The sequence below is a fragment of the Eschscholzia californica genome, unplaced genomic scaffold (assembly GCF_041429995.1).
Source record: "Eschscholzia californica isolate CP2 unplaced genomic scaffold, dmEscCali1.0.p SCAF_6, whole genome shotgun sequence".
Lineage (NCBI taxonomy): Eukaryota > Viridiplantae > Streptophyta > Magnoliopsida > Ranunculales > Papaveraceae > Eschscholzia > Eschscholzia californica.
The window spans coordinates 43833724-43849993 of NW_028238483.1; the positions used below are offsets into that span (position 1 = coordinate 43833724).

Consider the following 16270-nt stretch of genomic DNA (forward strand, 5'->3'; position numbering starts at 1 on the left):
ACAGTCGTCAGAGAGAGAGAGATGTCGATTGTTGTGGTGGTTGTGGTGGTGGTGGCGAGGGCGGCAGCGTCTGAGATAAACAACTACCGACTTCATTGTCATTAGAGAATATCAAGTTGCCTAATTTACTCAATTGGTTGGAATCTGACAAGTATTCTGTCTCTAGTTGTATTTTGACCGCACCACCACCTCCCTCTAACAACAAAACCACCAGCATGGTCTTTTTCTTGCTTGGTTTGAATGAATTTGATGAACCTGATGATGAAGGTGAATCTCCCCTTGTATATTGTCGTCCCGGAGACAAACAATGGAGATCACATGAATTGTTGTCTGAAAATATTACTCGAAGTGAAATAGCTGATGGATCACTCGTTTGTGTCAAAGGCAAGCTATATATATATTTTTCTGGAATGAATGGCATCTTGAGGTTGACATAAAGAAGAACAAAGATGGTGGTGCTGATGAATTCCTCCTCTCCTTTAAATCTTTTTACATCAGCGAACCCTTTTTCTCAATTGGAAGAGACGCTTCTACAAGAAGCACTTATGTGGTTTCTTCTGATGAACTCTTTCGGGTTACTATATTCTACGATTCAAGAGGGCTCATCCGCACCACCGGGAAACCAGTTATCACAATAGACATATTACAATTGGATTTCTCTTTAATGCATTGGAATAATGTAACAAGTTTAGGGAATCATGTACTCTTTCTAGTGCAAACCACCACCACCACGGCTTCTTGCTCAGCAGCCGACTTGAGTCTTACAAGAGGTTGCGTATATTACACACTCAACTGAGACCCAAGCCTGTATAATTATGACATACAAGGGCCAAGTACTTCAGTTTTGTTTGCCGTTTATAAAGCTACTGATGATGCCATGTTCGTCTTCGGAGTGGGTGATGATGCCTCCAAATACATTCATGAAAGACAAAGAGGAAGAAGATAACACTATAGATGCAGAGGACAGGAAAATCAATACAAATAATGATGATGAGGAGGTTGATGGGCAAGATAAGTACAGAGAAGAGCTTGAAGATGCAGCAAAGCCATTATTAGGCATTCTCAGCAGGGATACCTTGGTTAATCCTGTAGCAAGTTATCTTCCTCCTCCAATGGATTACGTTCATTTTTGTGCCGCCGTAAGTAGAGAGAAGAATCTAATCAATAAGAATACTTGTGCTGCAAAAACCGATACTAAAATCACATCTTTATCTCCTTTGATGGTTTTCTCTCAAGGTGGTAATATCTACAATTTTGTAGACCCTGTGCATAATAGTAAGAAGTACTTAATGAATAGTCATGACACTATATTAGGTGCAACTATTCGTTTCTCAAAAGACGGGTGGTTACTAATGACGACTTTAAAAGGCAAGAACAACATATTCTTTTACAATCCGTTTATAAGAGCAACTTCCATGCTTACCTCCCAAGTTCAATAATATGTCCACTGGCCTCTCATTCTCGTCCTCACCTACTTCATCAGATTGTAAAGTTATTGGTATCACTCAATTATTTGATGAAAAAGATTACAAAGAAAAAGTTTTTGTTATTTTCACTTGATGGGGAAAGAATACTTGGCGGTCTTATGAGTACCCAAAGTCGGATATATTCAGGTATTGTTTTGATAATCCAGTTTTCTGCAACGGAGCTTTTTATTCCCTAGATTATAATGGAAGTATGGGTGCTTTTAAGACTAATAGTCGCTCGTTCAAGGAAGTTCTCGCTGGTCCTCAATGGCAGTTTGATGATAGCTACAAAAAGTTCTTGGTTGAGTATAAAGGGAAGCTTTTATTAGTTGATTTAGGGCATCTTGGACTGTCGATTCGGGTATTTGAATTGGATTTTACGAGTTTAACGTGGGTTAAAGTTGAAAGTTTGGGAAAGTATATGATGTTCATTAGCAATACTTGTTGTCTGCTAAGAGTTGCTCCCAATAGTAGGATGGAGAACAAAATTTACTTCCCTAGATTACATGGTGAAGATATTCTATGTTATTCTCTTGATACGGGTAAGTGTCAACCGGTTGGGAGCCAAAGCTGTACTAAGGGTTTTTACGACACATGCGAGCCGTTGAACTGCAGTTGGCTTGAACCTACCCTACACCCAAACCCCAATAGTTCAAGAGCTTGACTGACTGGTTTCATGTATTTTGAAACCAATACTAGAGTTAGGGAATGTTTTCTTCTTTCACTGTTATAAATAATTGTTCATTATTATTATTATTATTAGTTTTGAAATATAATAAGATTATTGAGGTTATGTCCAAGTTTATTTATGTGACAGTTCAGTTCAACAAAAAAACTAGTTGTCAACACTTGGTAGCCCAAGTGGTTCAAGGTGGTGACATAAACTCTTATAGGTCCGGTCGGACCACATAAACTAGTCGTAAGAGTTTGAATGGGCGGTTATCGAGCGTATCACATCTTTGATGTAACCTAGTCGGACCAAGTCAAAATGCGACGAGGATGGGTTTGTATTTGATTGATTAAGTCCACGCAACAAGAATCATTGATCACTCCTTCCTATTATGCACAAAAATCATCCCCTCGACCTCATCTTTTGAAAATTATATCGTCCAGACAGTCTCCAACTGCAAATGTCTCCTCTATATCATCAGCTAATTCATCTCTGGAAGCGGGAGAGACCAGCAGTTAGGAACTTCGGCCACTCAAACACTTCAATGCTCTTCAATGTTCATTACCACCACTCTCTCTCTTCCTGAATCATCCAGTAAGGGAGAAAACGAAGATTAAGCAGGCGTTTTATTTTAAAAGTCCTAGTGTCCAAAACCCATCACTCCACTTAAATACCCCAGAAAAAATTGTTCACCAAAAAAAGGCAGACACTTTATCATGATAAAAAGAATTACAATGTCTCAAAATCACCACATTTGGGTGTTAAGTTACAACATTTTATCCGGGCCATGAGAAGAAGTATCGAACTCTAGATGTTCCGTGCTTACTTGCGCAGATACTGGATTGTTATTATTTTTATTATATCCGTAACTATCAAAAAACTTCTCATCAGAAATCGCAACATTTCCAGTTTCTAATCCTCCCCCTTTTATACCACCACCACCACCACCCATGGAAGAAGAACCCCATGGAACAGGAGTTGAAGGTGTAGAACTTGAAGCTTCTTGGTTCAAAATCAGAACATTTGGGTTATGCGGGGAGTTTACTGCCGGTCTTCTATTCGAAGAATTTACAGTCGTCAGAGAGAGAGATGTCGATTGCTGTTTCTGAGGCGGTGATTTTGGCCGGAGACCTTCTATCTCTGGAGTTGTTAATACTAGATGAGGTGCATCTGGTGGTGGATTTCGTCCTCCACCTCCAACCCAAACTTTTCCATCATTATCAGCAAAGTTCCTTATATATGCCTGCAAAAGTTTGAACATTTTTTTCAGCACTCATTCCATTTTATAAACTTCCATGAAATGAGTAATTAAATACTCCAAGAACTGAAGAAAAGCATTAGCCAGTCGACTAGTTCAGCATATCCTAGTTCTAAACTATCAAGCCAAAAGTTCATATGAAAAACTAGAAGTTCGAACTACAGCTACCAAAATGATAGAATCGTTTACTGGTAAGTTTTGAGTACTCTTAGATCTGCTGATAACTGTTATAGTAATTATCTCTTAATATTTCTGTGGTTCCAAGTAGTTTAATGACAAAAGAGGAACAAATGTTGGCACCCTTAACCAGAATGCTGATTAAGTGAAGGTATGGCGATGAGTAATGAAATACGTGCCAGAAATAGGTAGAGAGGTGAATATCGTACCTCAGAATTAAAATTGGAGGAAGACAATCCCTTCCCCATAGTCAACCAACCCGAACGAATGTTATGGTCTTCACCAAAGAGCTCAAGCCTCCTCCGTCCAAGGGAGAAATGCTCTATAATACGATAAAGATCTTCAGGCTTATTGGTTGAGCCTGCAATTTCAATTAAAAGGTTGGAGATAAGTTTCGTGAAAAAAGCATTAAAGATTTCTGGGCAAGTAGAAGGAGGTGTACAGGATTAAAGAAAACATGGAACAATATAAAATTGCATAACAGAAAATGAAGAGATAAAAATTAAATGAACAAAAAATAAACCTGGACAAGATGTCGTAAAATGTGAAGAGAAATACTTACCGTAGGGAGGTTCTTCGGCAATGATTATATCTGTATCTATATTGGCATGGATAATATGTCCATCAGTGCTACGACGAACTGTTCCTTTTATACCCATCAGGCAGTGCTCCTTTTATCAAAATAATAAGCAACATTTGTTTTATCAGTATCTGGTTGGACAAAAAGAAGGTAGATCCGATTATAGTTGAAGAATATGGAGAAAATATATCCAACCTTTGAGTGCTGAAATAAAGTGTGAGAATCATGACGCAGACCAGGAGTTGCAGTTGTTTTATTGGTCTTCACCCAACATATATCCTCACACCTCCGGAAACCCCACTACAAAATTGGAAAACATAGATGGCAGTAAATACCAAAAGAATTGATGAAGGCTCCATGTAATTTTCAACAACAAAAAAAATGCTCCATCTAAGAACAGAGAATGATATAAAGCTCTAGTGAATATTAGAATGCTTAAATAATGATGTCCAGAGAAACACTTTTGGTTCTTCAAACTGAAACTAAAAGATCTCCAATGGAATGTACATAATAAAGCGACATTGGTAGTTGCTGAACCAATTAAAAGAAAGATTAAGTTTTATTAGGCAGAAGCCCATTGATCATAGGGATCCTTGATATGAAATGAAAATGGTGACATCGGTCAATAACCAATTACTAAAACACTGTTCTTGGTTCAAAAGTTAATTTATCATTTTCTGTAGTAAGATTGTGCTTATAAATACCTTCTTCAAACATTGGCGGCCCTGCTCAAGACCCACTCCATCGCCAACCCAGAGGAAGATGAAGGAGGGTGTATCTGCTATTGCCTGCAAAAGAGAATGAAAAAAGCAAAACACACTTAAACTGCATACTTGAAGAGTACACCAACTAAATGTAATATATATAAATGCATGTCAATATTGACTTATTCTAGGTCCCCCCAGTTACTTGGTAAAAAAGGAACACAGAGTACCTCAATCTTAAGGTTTAGAATTTCTTCGAAAGTCCAGTGATCCATATGGTCAGCAACTCCAGGTGCTCGGTGAACATATTCTTCCCACGGAGGGTCTACGAGAATGACATCGAACTTGGTACCAAAAAACTCCGGAGATAGAACAAACTCACGCAGATCGCATTTGTAATACATGGGAGGGGACGCAGATTTAGCCACTATCTCATCTTTTTTCTGAATAAGTTCTCTTAGTTTTGGGTAATCCTCCACAACATTGGTAAGCTCCAGCTCCCTGATGAAATTTTGGGGCCTCATACCAGTGTCAACAAAATTTTGAGAGTAATCGTTCTGCTCACCTCTTGAAGGAGCTTTACCAAGCGGTCCACTAATTCTGGGAGGACCCCAGCCCCCAGGAGCTTTATCAAGGGGCATCCCTCTTCCCATTGGTCCCATATTATTAAAACCAGGGCCAGATATGTTAGGGTTCACACCTCTCACAGGACCTGGTTGATTGAAAAACATTCCCGGGTTTGGCCCAGTCCCCATGTTGGGAGCAAATCTGGGACCAGATGGTCCAGGAGGAATAGGAGAAAGACCAGGTGGAACAGCTAACATGTTCATATCAACACCTCGAGCTCCTGGCCAAACATTGGGACCTCCAAACGGTGGAATGAGAACACCAATCCCCATGGGTGGTCCTTGAGCAGGAGACATGTTAGGCCCAAGGGCCTGCATGGGTCCCGCTGGCAACCCCAGTGGGCCAAAAGGAGGCCCCATCATAGGAAGCTGAATACCAACACGTTGCCCATCCCTTCCTGGAATCCTTCCTCTTCCTCCTCCTCTCCCGAGTCTGCTTCCTTTTGGCCCTTGAAGAGGTGTTCGATTGAAAGAGCCCTGACCCTGATTATTGCCAAATGGAGGTTGTTGTGGAGCACTACCTGAACTTTGTCCACCACTGCTTCGATTAGAACTTGGAATCGGTTGTCCTCTTCCTTTACCGCTCTGCATTTCAATGTTATTCCTCCCTGAATTCTGATCCAACACAGATGAACCATCATCTGGATATCTTTCCTGATCATCTGTAGGACCATATACATCTGACGTTCTTGGTCTGTCCTCTGAGTATCCCCAATCCTCATCACTTGTGGCAGTGGTGAAATCAGGCTGCTGTCCTGTTTCACTTTTCCGCACAGGGAATGCCGACGTAGACTCTCCATAACCAAAAGGTCTGGGCCGAATCTCTACAATATCAGGATTCCCATTTACTGTTCCAAAGCCTGCACCTTCAGGCCTCCTGCTGATTTTTCTATATCCAGGTCGATCGAGAGGCTTCTCATTGTCACTCCTCTCATGTTCTCGCCTCTGGGATTCCCATTCCCTTTCACGATCAAAATCTCCATCACCATCTTTGGTCTCTTTCTCATTATTGCCGTCATGCCTTTGTTTCCAAGAGTCTTTAGAACCGTCCCAATCTCTATTCCTCTCACTCCAGCTACTATCTCTCCCTTTAGCTCTATCATCTGTATAACTGTCCTTTTCTCTATCCACACCTTTGTGGCTGAAACTTCTTTCAGTATCTGACTCAGAATCATCGCGACGCCTTCCACCTCTCTCAGGAGTTGGTGACCTCCTAGAGTGCCTCACTTCCTTCCCAATTTTATCTCTTGACCGTGCATGCGCATCTTCATCGGCAATTACAGATCTCTCCCTGCTTTCGACAGATTTATGGCCACCATATGTAGGATCCAATTGCTGTTTATACTTTTCAGTTTTTTCCCCATGAGTCTTGGTGCTCGACCTATGGACACTAGACTCCACATCATCCCACAACCCACCTGGTTTATCTCGGAACCTCCTTGACTTGTCATCTCTTAGACCACTGGATCTCTCTTCACGAGTTGAAGAACTCCTTCTATAATCTTCTTCCTGAGTCTCAGACCTGCCTCTGCTCTTACTCCTATCTCCATCAGCCATTTTCTCTTCTACATAGCCGGTTTTCATCCCCTTATCATTGTTAGAATCCACCGTCCCGCCTTTGCTGTCTCTTCGCTCATTTCTTACATCATCAGTCCTTTCTCTAGAACTCCCATGCTTATCACCAAGAATCTTCCCACTCCTTGAGACAGTTTTATCCGCGGCAACACTCTCTTCTGTCTTCCGGGCTGGGTCAGGTTCATCCCATCTTCTCCTCGGATTTCTCTCTCGCTCACGAGATCCTTGACTTTTATCCCTACTGCTTTCTTTCCTATCAGAGTGTCTAGAATCTCTGTCATGAACCTTTTCAAGTTCAACATCATGAGAACTGTCCACTTTAAATTTACTTCTGCTCTGAGAACTCTCATGAGTTGAGGACTTCGAGTTTGTATTCCTCAACGAATTCCTCTCATTTTCATCAGATGCACCATGACCTTTACTCCCTGAAATATCTCTGCCTTTTCTATCTGACTCCCTATCCTGAAATCCACTGCTTGACTTCTTCTCACTCCTCTCTTCATGATACTTCTTTGGCTGTTTAGAACGTACATCTTTTCTTCTATCATCATACTCATCTTCGTCTCCACTATAAGCCTTGCTCGATCCACCAGACCTTTTTCTGCTCTCAGCTCTATCACCAGTACTTTTCCTCCTCCCAGCACTATCCCGTTCTTCAGTATCTTCTACATTGCTATGCTTTCTAGACTTGCTTGACCGATGCTTCTTTTTATCACTACTTTCCCAGTCTTCCTCGTCTCCAGCCCTTTCTCCTCTTATATCTGGTGAATCCTCATCTCTTTTCACGTAACTCCGAAGACTTTCCAGCGCATCCATTCTAAGAAAATCCCCCCGAACCTTTCAAACCCCTACATCATATTTCGAATGCAGATTCATAGTCTCTAAAAGAAGACAAAATGCTTGAAATTTCATTGAATGGCAGATTCAGGGATGAATTTAAGGACATGTCAAAAATTGAAATCATAAAGATAATGAGGTGAGGACGAACTCAAACACCCATATGATTCTGGAATGGCATTACTTACTCATGAATTAGTACCCAAGCTCAATATGCAGACTAGGAACGATACTGACAAAATAAAAACCCTAATGAAAGTGCCAAAAACAAAAAAAATCCTTAACCGGCTAAAACCTGTGTTAAAATAAGGACCTTATGAACTAAATGAACTGACTGACTCACAGAAAGGTAAAATCAAGTACTAGACTCAAACCAGAAAGAATCTAATATGTTCTCTGACTATACGCTAAAACCCTAGAAACGAAATCTGATTAAGATACACATTCAACCAAAGCCTAATTACATCTAATAACAACAAAATCGAAACCAATTACATAAATCTATAATAGAAATAAAGCGACTTTCATTCAAGTTAGAAGAACAAAGACAAGAAAAGAAAATGAATAGATCCAATAAACGAAGACCAAAATGAAGAACATATGAAATTTGATACCGTACCTGTGTTTAGTTGAACTGAAACCCTAGAAATCGTTTAAGAAGCAGAAGACCATAAAAAGAGAGTTAGAACTTGAGAAGCGAAGAGCAAGCAGAGAGTTTTCTCTCTCTCTCTCTAAAAATTCAGTTTTTAGGTTTTGTGTTTGGGTCTTTGGTGGTGTGTGAAGATAAATTTTTGTTTTAACAACAGTTAAATTAACCGCTGTGAGTGTGGGGATCAAATATTCTTCCTCGAGATGTTCACCCAAAATATTGCCCTAGCAATTCTAACTGTTAGATTCATTGGTTTATTTTTTTTATTATTTTTATTTTTTATTTTTCTTTTTATGCTCAATCATTTATGAAATGTAATTCTCATATGCTGCCTAAAATAATTGGTTAATCTTTTATTTTTATTGTCCCCTAGAAAATCATTTATTAGTTTTCCATTTTTTCTTGTAAATTTTTTCAAAATTCAGATACGATATCCTAAATATGGCAAATCATTTGCGTTTTTAATGATCGAGCACAAATCTTAGTGATATTCCTAACAAAAGCATTTACGTTTTTCATGATCGCTACAAATCTTAGTGATATTCTTAATAAAATCATTTACGTTTTTCATGATCGAGCACAAATCTTAGTGATATTCTTAATCTCGCAGGCTCAAGCATAAATCTTAGTGATACTCTTAATGTTTTAAAATTCAGAAGTCAATTTCCATGATCCAACCTAAATCTTAGTAATCTTAACTGTACTCTTAATTGAAAGCAAAAGCAATGTATAGAGAGTGTAAGAATAAGTCAGTTATCTTCGAAGATAATAATTTATATAACTAGAGTATTTTTTTAATTTTGATTGTATCGCTAATATAAAAATCAGCTCAGTTTTTAGGATTGGCATAAACCTCAACAATATATGCTTTTGACACCCTTGGATGAAACTAGGGGTGGGAATCGGTCCGGACGGGCGGGAAATGGACACTAACTCAACCGGTTCGGGCGGAACGGACACGAGTCTTAAGTGTCCACTCGGACATCCGGACAAAACGGGCGGACATTTCGGATTTTTCTCCAACAAAGTGCTCGTCCCTGACCATTTTGATAGTCGGGCAAACCAGGTATCGGTCGGGCGGACGCCGGTCACTAATGAAAAAATAAAGAAAATTTTATTCGAAATTAAAAATGTTTAGTCGCTAAATACAACTTTCTAAAACTCCCACTTTACAATTCTAAAAAGTAAATGAATTCAAAATCGCAAGATAATCATTGAGATTTCTCATGGAGTATGATCGGTTTCTATGCTTCTTCTCATGGATTACGATCGGTTTATTGTGGATTCTCGGGTTATTGATGAGATACTGAGATTTTGGAGGAGATAGAGACTAGAGAAGTAGAACGACGACGACAAGATTAAGAAAAGTGATTTCTAGGGTTATTTATTTTTACTCTTGAAATCTTATTGTTGTAGCTAACTCTACAAATCTAAAGGCTTAAAATCAATCATATAGGCGGGCGGGTATAACGGGTAGGATAAACGGACGGGTGTGGACGGGTTCGGTCGGGCGGACGATATAAGCGGGCGGACTCGGTCGGACCACCGGGTAAAGACTTATGCCCGCGTCCGTCCGCTTAAGATCTTTCGGTCGGGCGGGTACTGACCGATTCGGGCATCGGACGGTCACGGACCCTTCGAACTCGGACGGTCGTGGGCGGGTTCCGGATTTCGGGACCAAAATCCCACCCCTAGATGAAACCCTATACATGCTGAGTGTAAACTGAGTTTAAGAATCAACCAAATATCTTGCACAAAAGTAGGCAAAAACACAGCATAAGATAATTTAGATAGTGTATATTATATCATGTATACACATTTGAAAGTAACAGTAAACAAATACAAACATCTCATTAAAACAGTATAAAAAAACAGATTCATGTTGTGTTTCGTCGTTAAGAAGATAAGAAAATTCAAGTCCAGATATATGCAGCACAACTCCTCCGCCTTCACTTGTTCTTCTACCCGCTTTCATTTTTCGACATCATCATTTTTACAGCCCCATCGAAACGGTGCCTTTGAGAACAGAACCAGGTTGTTGGCTGGTCACAAATGCATACTTGAATCGCGACATTGGACCCAAGATCCGATTCATCTTCTGTCAAACAGTAAGTTTGAGTAGTAAATATAACAGGCAGGAAATCGGGCATAAGAGTATCGATAAACGTGAAAATTACATTGAAACTAAGTAAGAAACTAAAAGAGATGTATTGAATTGCAAAGAACACCTCATCTTTGATGACAGGTTGCCATTTGAGTTGTTGAGACTGCCATCGTCGCCCAAGAATCACAAGACCCATTAAAGCTGCAGCAACAACAACAGACCAAACTGCAGTTGAATCCTTAGCTTGATAATACAAGGAAGATGCACTTTTCTTCCACCAAGCTTCACATGGAAGACCAGATTCGTCAAATTTGCTTTCGTTTGTCGGGATTGTAGAATTTGAAGGCGAAACTTGGTTTGATAGCAAAGGATCATTTGACTCGAGAATAATTAAGTTTTCTTCGGACAAGCTTGATCCACTTATATCTTCTTCATTTTGGATAGAGCTAAAGTTCGAGGCATTATATGTATTCTGCTCTTTGTCACTCATATCTAGTCCGAGAAGAGATCTATCCTCTTTGAACTCTGATTCATGAACAGATAAGTTCTTACCCTTTTCATCGAAGAACTTGATTCCATCTATATCATCTGTTACGTTCAATCTTTTGATATCCCAATCATCTTCATTGTTTTTGACAGATTTATCTCCTTCCTCCATATCCAATCCAGATTTCTCGAAGGGAAGATTTCCAACTTCAGACTCAGGGTCAGTAGGAGTCTCATTGTCGTTGATATCCAACGGAAGATTTTCATGCTGGCTAGGAGGAAAAACAAAATGTCCAGACATGAACATTGCACGAGATACTTCATCCTCATTTGTGTCTAACAATTTACCATGACTACCATCGTTTGACTCGAGTGGTTCTGGACCAGGTGCAGCAGCATATGTTGATGCTGTTAGAGATACAACTTCCCACTCACGGCTTGAAGTTTCCTTGCTTTCTTTATCTTCGTCCATTTTCCAAGACACAGTATTCCCTAAACAAATAAACTCCTTAAAATCAACGTGTTCAATAAAGTTTGCAAACCGAAATCAAATACAATTCTTATTGCATGTCCTAGAAAATGAGAGGAGAATAGACTTTAAACCACCGTTCTCGTACATGACAAACCAAGATTTTAGTCGTGACCTCTTTATGGCAAGTTTAAAGACCAACAGGTGTGTTAAATTGAATCAATACTATCTAATCCATCAAAATACTGGATCGATTGTATCATATGAAAAATATAGGACTCATTTTCCACCTTAATGGGCACAGGATGGAAACATTAATATCTATAATTGATTAAATATTTCAAAACTGCGAATATCTATGTAGCGCGAAGTCGAAGAAGCTGAAATCTTAAATGAAAAGAAGGGGACGATCAAGGGATAATCAGACAGAACGAAAAAGAACTGACTGTCGAAGCAACTAGTTTACCCGGTTACCCCAATGATTAAAGAGCCCAATAACTATCCTTTCGACAGTAAAACATTTCAATAAAAGTACTACTGTATCAATGATGGGCAACCCTCAATTGAATAATTCAGTAACCCTGAATTACAGAAACTGGAATTCACAGTCATAAATTTATAATTTTAGGTTTAGAAACTAGAAAGAACTTCATCAACATATAAGTCCCCAAAGCAAAACTGAAATTCAAATTTCTAATGAAGTAAACCTAAACAGAGCACACCTGGTAGATCTTTTATTCAGTCTTATTTCTAACTCTAGCAAACCCTAAATCAACTAAACCAGAAAAAAAAAAGAATTAGATCATTAAAACCTAGAACAATCAGAGCTAGCAAATTAACCACAAAAGGGGGGGAAAACACATCCACGATCCATCTCCCTAGAAGCTAACTAGAATTAATCAAATAAAAACAGGAATTCGTATATCATCAATCTCAAATCAAAGTATGACTAGTATACAAGAGATTCAAACCCTAATTAGATGAAATTAAATGAAGATTAGAATAGCAATCAAGAGATGCAAACTAGTAAAAGATTGAACTTTTTTACAGATCTGATGTAGAAAACAAGATAAGATTTTAGGGTTTTGAGTGAATTTTACCTCGGAATTGAAATTAGTAGTGAAATTTGATGTGAGAAAAAAAAAAGGAAACCCCGGGAATTGAAGAAAACTGAAGAGAGAAGGAAAGAAGAAAATGAGTAACCAGTTAAAGATAAAGAAAAACTGTTGTTACCGGTGATGGAGTCTTTTTAAACTGATTATTTTACTGGCTATAACCGGTCAACTGGGCCTAGAAGGGAACTTCGTAAAGAAATGCTTATCCGAATCAATAGTCTATAAAAATCATACTCAACATTTTTTGTATAGAAAATGACTATTTAGGTAGTAAAAGATTTCATAATAACTAAAAAAACAAGTATATTTCTTTATTAACTAAAAGTTATCAAAATATTATAGCTATATATATCAAGTTTAAAATAATTTGAATAATTAGTAATCAGGTCATTTTTTATTATTTTACTTTCTAAAATACCCTCACATATTAAAAATCACTTTCTTTCTCAAAAAGCTTTAGGTTTTCTTTTTAGCTACTGACTGAGAGATTGAATTGCTTGAGCAAAACAAGAGGCAACTCGTTTAATTGAAGAACCAAACGGATAACAAAGTTGTGAAATCTCAGGTAATAGATTACTAGCTAGATCAAGATTATCCATTGATAAAGCTTCTGCACACTGTAATAAAATACCTAAAAGACGTAAACTGTTCGATTCAGATTCAGAATTAAATACTATTTCATCGTTTTATTCTTCTTCCTCATTTTCTTCTTGGTGTCTGTTTGATTCCTCACCGGGAACAGATTCTGAAATGGAATTATGTTTTCTCTTTCGCGGTGGATGATTTTCTTCATCTTGTTCAATAATTGAAGAAGAAGGAATGAATTGTTGATGATCAATGATTCGTTTGGTTTTCATAGAAACTTGCATAATAACTAGAAGAAGAGATAATGAATGATAAATGAAGGTTGGGTGATAATTGTTGTTGTTGTAGTTTGGATTGGTAACTATTTAACTGAGAAGAAAAGACAAGTGAGTAGGAGAGAATTGCAGGAATAAAAAGAAAAGGGGGGGGGGGGGGGTATTGATGTTGATTTACTGAGATTCTCACCCAGGTGATGCTTAATGCTTATTTTATGTGTGGGTCTATCGCTGGTGTCAGGAAGTTGTTTGATGAAAGGACTGAGAGAGATGTTGTTTCTTGGACAACTTTGATTTCCAGTTTTTCGATGCAAGGATTCTATGAAGAATGTTTGTGGGTTTTTAGAATGATGGTTGATGAGTTAGTTGTGCGGCCCAATGTGGCTACTGTGGTTTCTCTAATGGCAGCTTGTGCGAATTTAGGTTCTTTGGACCACACTAAGAGTTTGCATTCTTATTTAGTGAAGGCATGGTGGGTGGAAGTAGGGGGTTCGATAAGAAATTCTCTTATTGATGCATATTCAAAACGTGGAAGTGTTATATTGTGCGTCAAGTTAAGCATTATGGATGCATGGTTGATCTCTTTGGCAGACCTGGGCTTCTTGAAGAGGCTTACAGTGTCATGAAGAAGATGCTAATGGAGTCCAATCTGATCGTACTAGGATCACAACTTAGTGCTTGTAGAGTTCACGATAATGTCAAATTGGGAGAAGATATTCTGGAAAAGATCGAGTACTCCTGTGAGTATCGGGTGGAGCTAACGTGCTCATGTCTAACATGTATGCGGACAAGAACAGATGGACTGAAGTTGTTGATGTTCGGGAGGGACTAAAAGGAGAGAAGTTGAAAGATAAACCTCCTGCAAGAAGTTGGATTGAAGTGAAAGGTTTGGTACATGAATTTGATATAGAAGATAAATCGCATCCGCAAGCTAATGAATTGTATATGCTTCTTGACGGATTAGCCCGTTTATCATGCTTGCAGTAACGTATTAGAAACTCAAATATTTCTACTCTGAACAGATACAAAACGTGATTATTGGAATTATTAACAACCTTTGAGTGAAGTGGATAACCCGAGGTGGAGTGGTTGAAGAAGGACCACCCTGCACAGTTTATGAATGTCCAAATACTATAAACAAAAACAAAACTCTTGCATATATCCTTCTACTTTTCAAGTCATATTCTTATTTTCATCATTGGACCTAGTAGCTGTTGCAAAGGCTTTAAGCCATGTGCACAAGTTTTTGGAGCCGACCAATTTGATGGAGAAAACCCAGAAGAAAGCAAGTCTAAGAGCTCATTCTTCAACTGGTGGTACTTTGGAGTTTGTGTTGGTAGTAGTTTTTCTCTCTTGATTTTAACATACATCGAAGATAACTTGAGTTGGGGTCTAGGATTTGGCATTCCATGTATAATCATGGCAATAGTTCTTGCCGTTTTCTTGCTTGGGAGGAAAACGTATCGATATACTATTAATGGAGATACGAAAAACCCATTGTTTAGAATAGTTTAAGTATTCATAGCAGCAGCTAAGAATTGGAGAGCTACAAATGGTTCCTCCTCTGCTACTCATTTAGAGGGGGAAATTGGAATCTCCGACCGTATTCATGTGGGTGCTAATCAATTCAAGTAAAACAAATCACTTAATTTCACTTTCACATTTTGCATTACTCCATTTCGTCGTTAAACTGTTCTCAAATCAATTACTAAATCTACAGATTTCTGGATAAATCTACAGGCTCTCTTTCCATGATTGCTACTGCTCTTGATATATGTCTTGATGCATATGATGCATAGAATTGTTCTCTATTGATAAATGCATGTCTTTGCCCGTTCCAAAAGGAGTTTAGTTGCAGGTTGAGAATTAAGAGGTTTTCTTATTTGATGGTTTTGTTTGGTTGTTGATCATTTAATCCTTTCCTTATATGAATCAGTAGTGTTATCTCAAGTTGATGTTAATTATGCAGGAGTTAGTTCATACTCATTCCCATATTTATGATTTTAATTGTCCCATTATAAATGCATTCTGAAATTTGGAAATGTTCCTGACATTCCCATTTACCATTTTTTTTCTTCATGAACAATGAGATAATTCCACAATTAAATGATTGTCAAACTCAATACAGGATTATATCAAAAAAATTCAAAAAGAAGTAACGATGAATATGCGAGGAGTTCTAATGAATTGGTTGGTTGAAGTTGGATGGAAACCAAAAGTTGGCTTTAAGCAATTTGTGAAGATGTAAACGTGTGCAAACTGAGTTTGTAATGTCGCAAATGCAAACTCAGTTTGCATTGTCGCACATGCAAACGCCGTTTGCAAAATCGCGAATGCAAACACATGTTTGCAATATCGCAAATGCAAATACATGTTTGCAGAAATTATTTGCAAACGTTTGTTTGCAAAATAGATCGTTGCAAACAGTTGTTTGCAAAACTTGTTTGCAAACACTTGTTTGCAGAACAGATTGTTGCAAACATGTGTTTGCAGAAAAACGTAAGCGAAAAAACACCATTTTTTCTGGGTTTTTTTTTTTGGAAAAAAAATATTGAAAGTGGATCTTGTTAGAAAGCTAATGAAAAACCATTTCTAAATATATAAATTTTATTGAAATCCGACATCTCAAACAAAAGTTATATCGATTTAAAGTTTAAAGAAAAATAAAAGAATTTAGTTACACAAAAAGACAAA

The 16270-nt window shown here is 38.1% G+C and overlaps 3 protein-coding genes across 4 annotated transcripts; 1 reads left to right on the forward strand and 2 right to left on the reverse strand.

Moving 5' to 3' along the window:
* Positions 1-815: 815 nt before the first annotated feature.
* Positions 816-2130, forward strand: LOC147535391 (F-box/kelch-repeat protein At1g57790-like). The gene is made up of 2 exons (XM_086650190.1): positions 816-1368; positions 1634-2130. The coding sequence occupies exons 1-2, from the start codon at positions 816-818 to the stop codon at positions 2128-2130; spliced, it is 1050 nt and encodes a 349-aa protein (XP_086506316.1).
* Positions 2131-2821: 691 nt separating this feature from the next.
* On the reverse strand, positions 2822-8951 carry EMB1691 (Methyltransferase MT-A70 family protein). The gene is made up of 7 exons (XM_086645652.1): positions 8513-8951; positions 5086-7904; positions 4856-4939; positions 4347-4451; positions 4134-4242; positions 3781-3932; positions 2822-3379 (listed from the first exon to the last, which is right to left on the reverse strand). The coding sequence occupies exons 2-7, from the start codon at positions 7870-7872 to the stop codon at positions 2903-2905; spliced, it is 3714 nt and encodes a 1237-aa protein (XP_086501778.1). The 5' UTR covers positions 7873-7904; positions 8513-8951; the 3' UTR covers positions 2822-2902.
* Positions 8952-10302: 1351 nt separating this feature from the next.
* Positions 10303-12924, reverse strand: LOC147535393 (ATG8-interacting protein 2-like). 2 transcript variants are annotated; one of them, XM_086645653.1, is made up of 3 exons: positions 12702-12924; positions 10771-11624; positions 10303-10640 (listed from the first exon to the last, which is right to left on the reverse strand). In XM_086645653.1, the coding sequence occupies exons 2-3, from the start codon at positions 11602-11604 to the stop codon at positions 10536-10538; spliced, it is 939 nt and encodes a 312-aa protein (XP_086501779.1). In that variant the 5' UTR covers positions 11605-11624; positions 12702-12924; the 3' UTR covers positions 10303-10535. The 2 variants fall into 2 exon arrangements, with proteins under 2 accessions (XP_086501779.1, XP_086501780.1); XM_086645654.1 differs by having other exon boundaries at positions 10771-11640; positions 12702-12809.
* Positions 12925-16270: the final 3346 nt, after the last annotated feature.

Bases quoted from the DNA above. Each gene is read 5' to 3' on its own strand.
- LOC147535393 (XM_086645653.1), bottom strand. From the start codon at position 11,604: ATGGACGAAGATAAAGAAAGCAAGGAAACTTCAAGCCGTGAGTGGGAA. The intron at 10,641-10,770 runs GTGTTCTTTGCA...ACTGTTTGACAG, and splicing joins AACCTGTCATCAAAGATGAG to AAGATGAATCGGATCTTGGG.
- EMB1691 (XM_086645652.1), bottom strand. From the start codon at position 7,872: ATGGATGCGCTGGAAAGTCTTCGGAGTTACGTGAAAAGAGATGAGGAT. The intron at 4,940-5,085 runs GTACTCTGTGTT...TCTCTTTTGCAG, and splicing joins TTCTAAACCTTAAGATTGAG to GCAATAGCAGATACACCCTC. The intron at 3,380-3,780 runs GTACGATATTCA...AAACTTTTGCAG, and splicing joins CCTCCAATTTTAATTCTGAG to GCATATATAAGGAACTTTGC.
- LOC147535391 (XM_086650190.1), top strand. From the start codon at position 816: ATGACATACAAGGGCCAAGTACTTCAGTTTTGTTTGCCGTTTATAAAG. The intron at 1,369-1,633 runs GCAAGAACAACA...TTGATAATCCAG, and splicing joins ACTAATGACGACTTTAAAAG to TTTTCTGCAACGGAGCTTTT.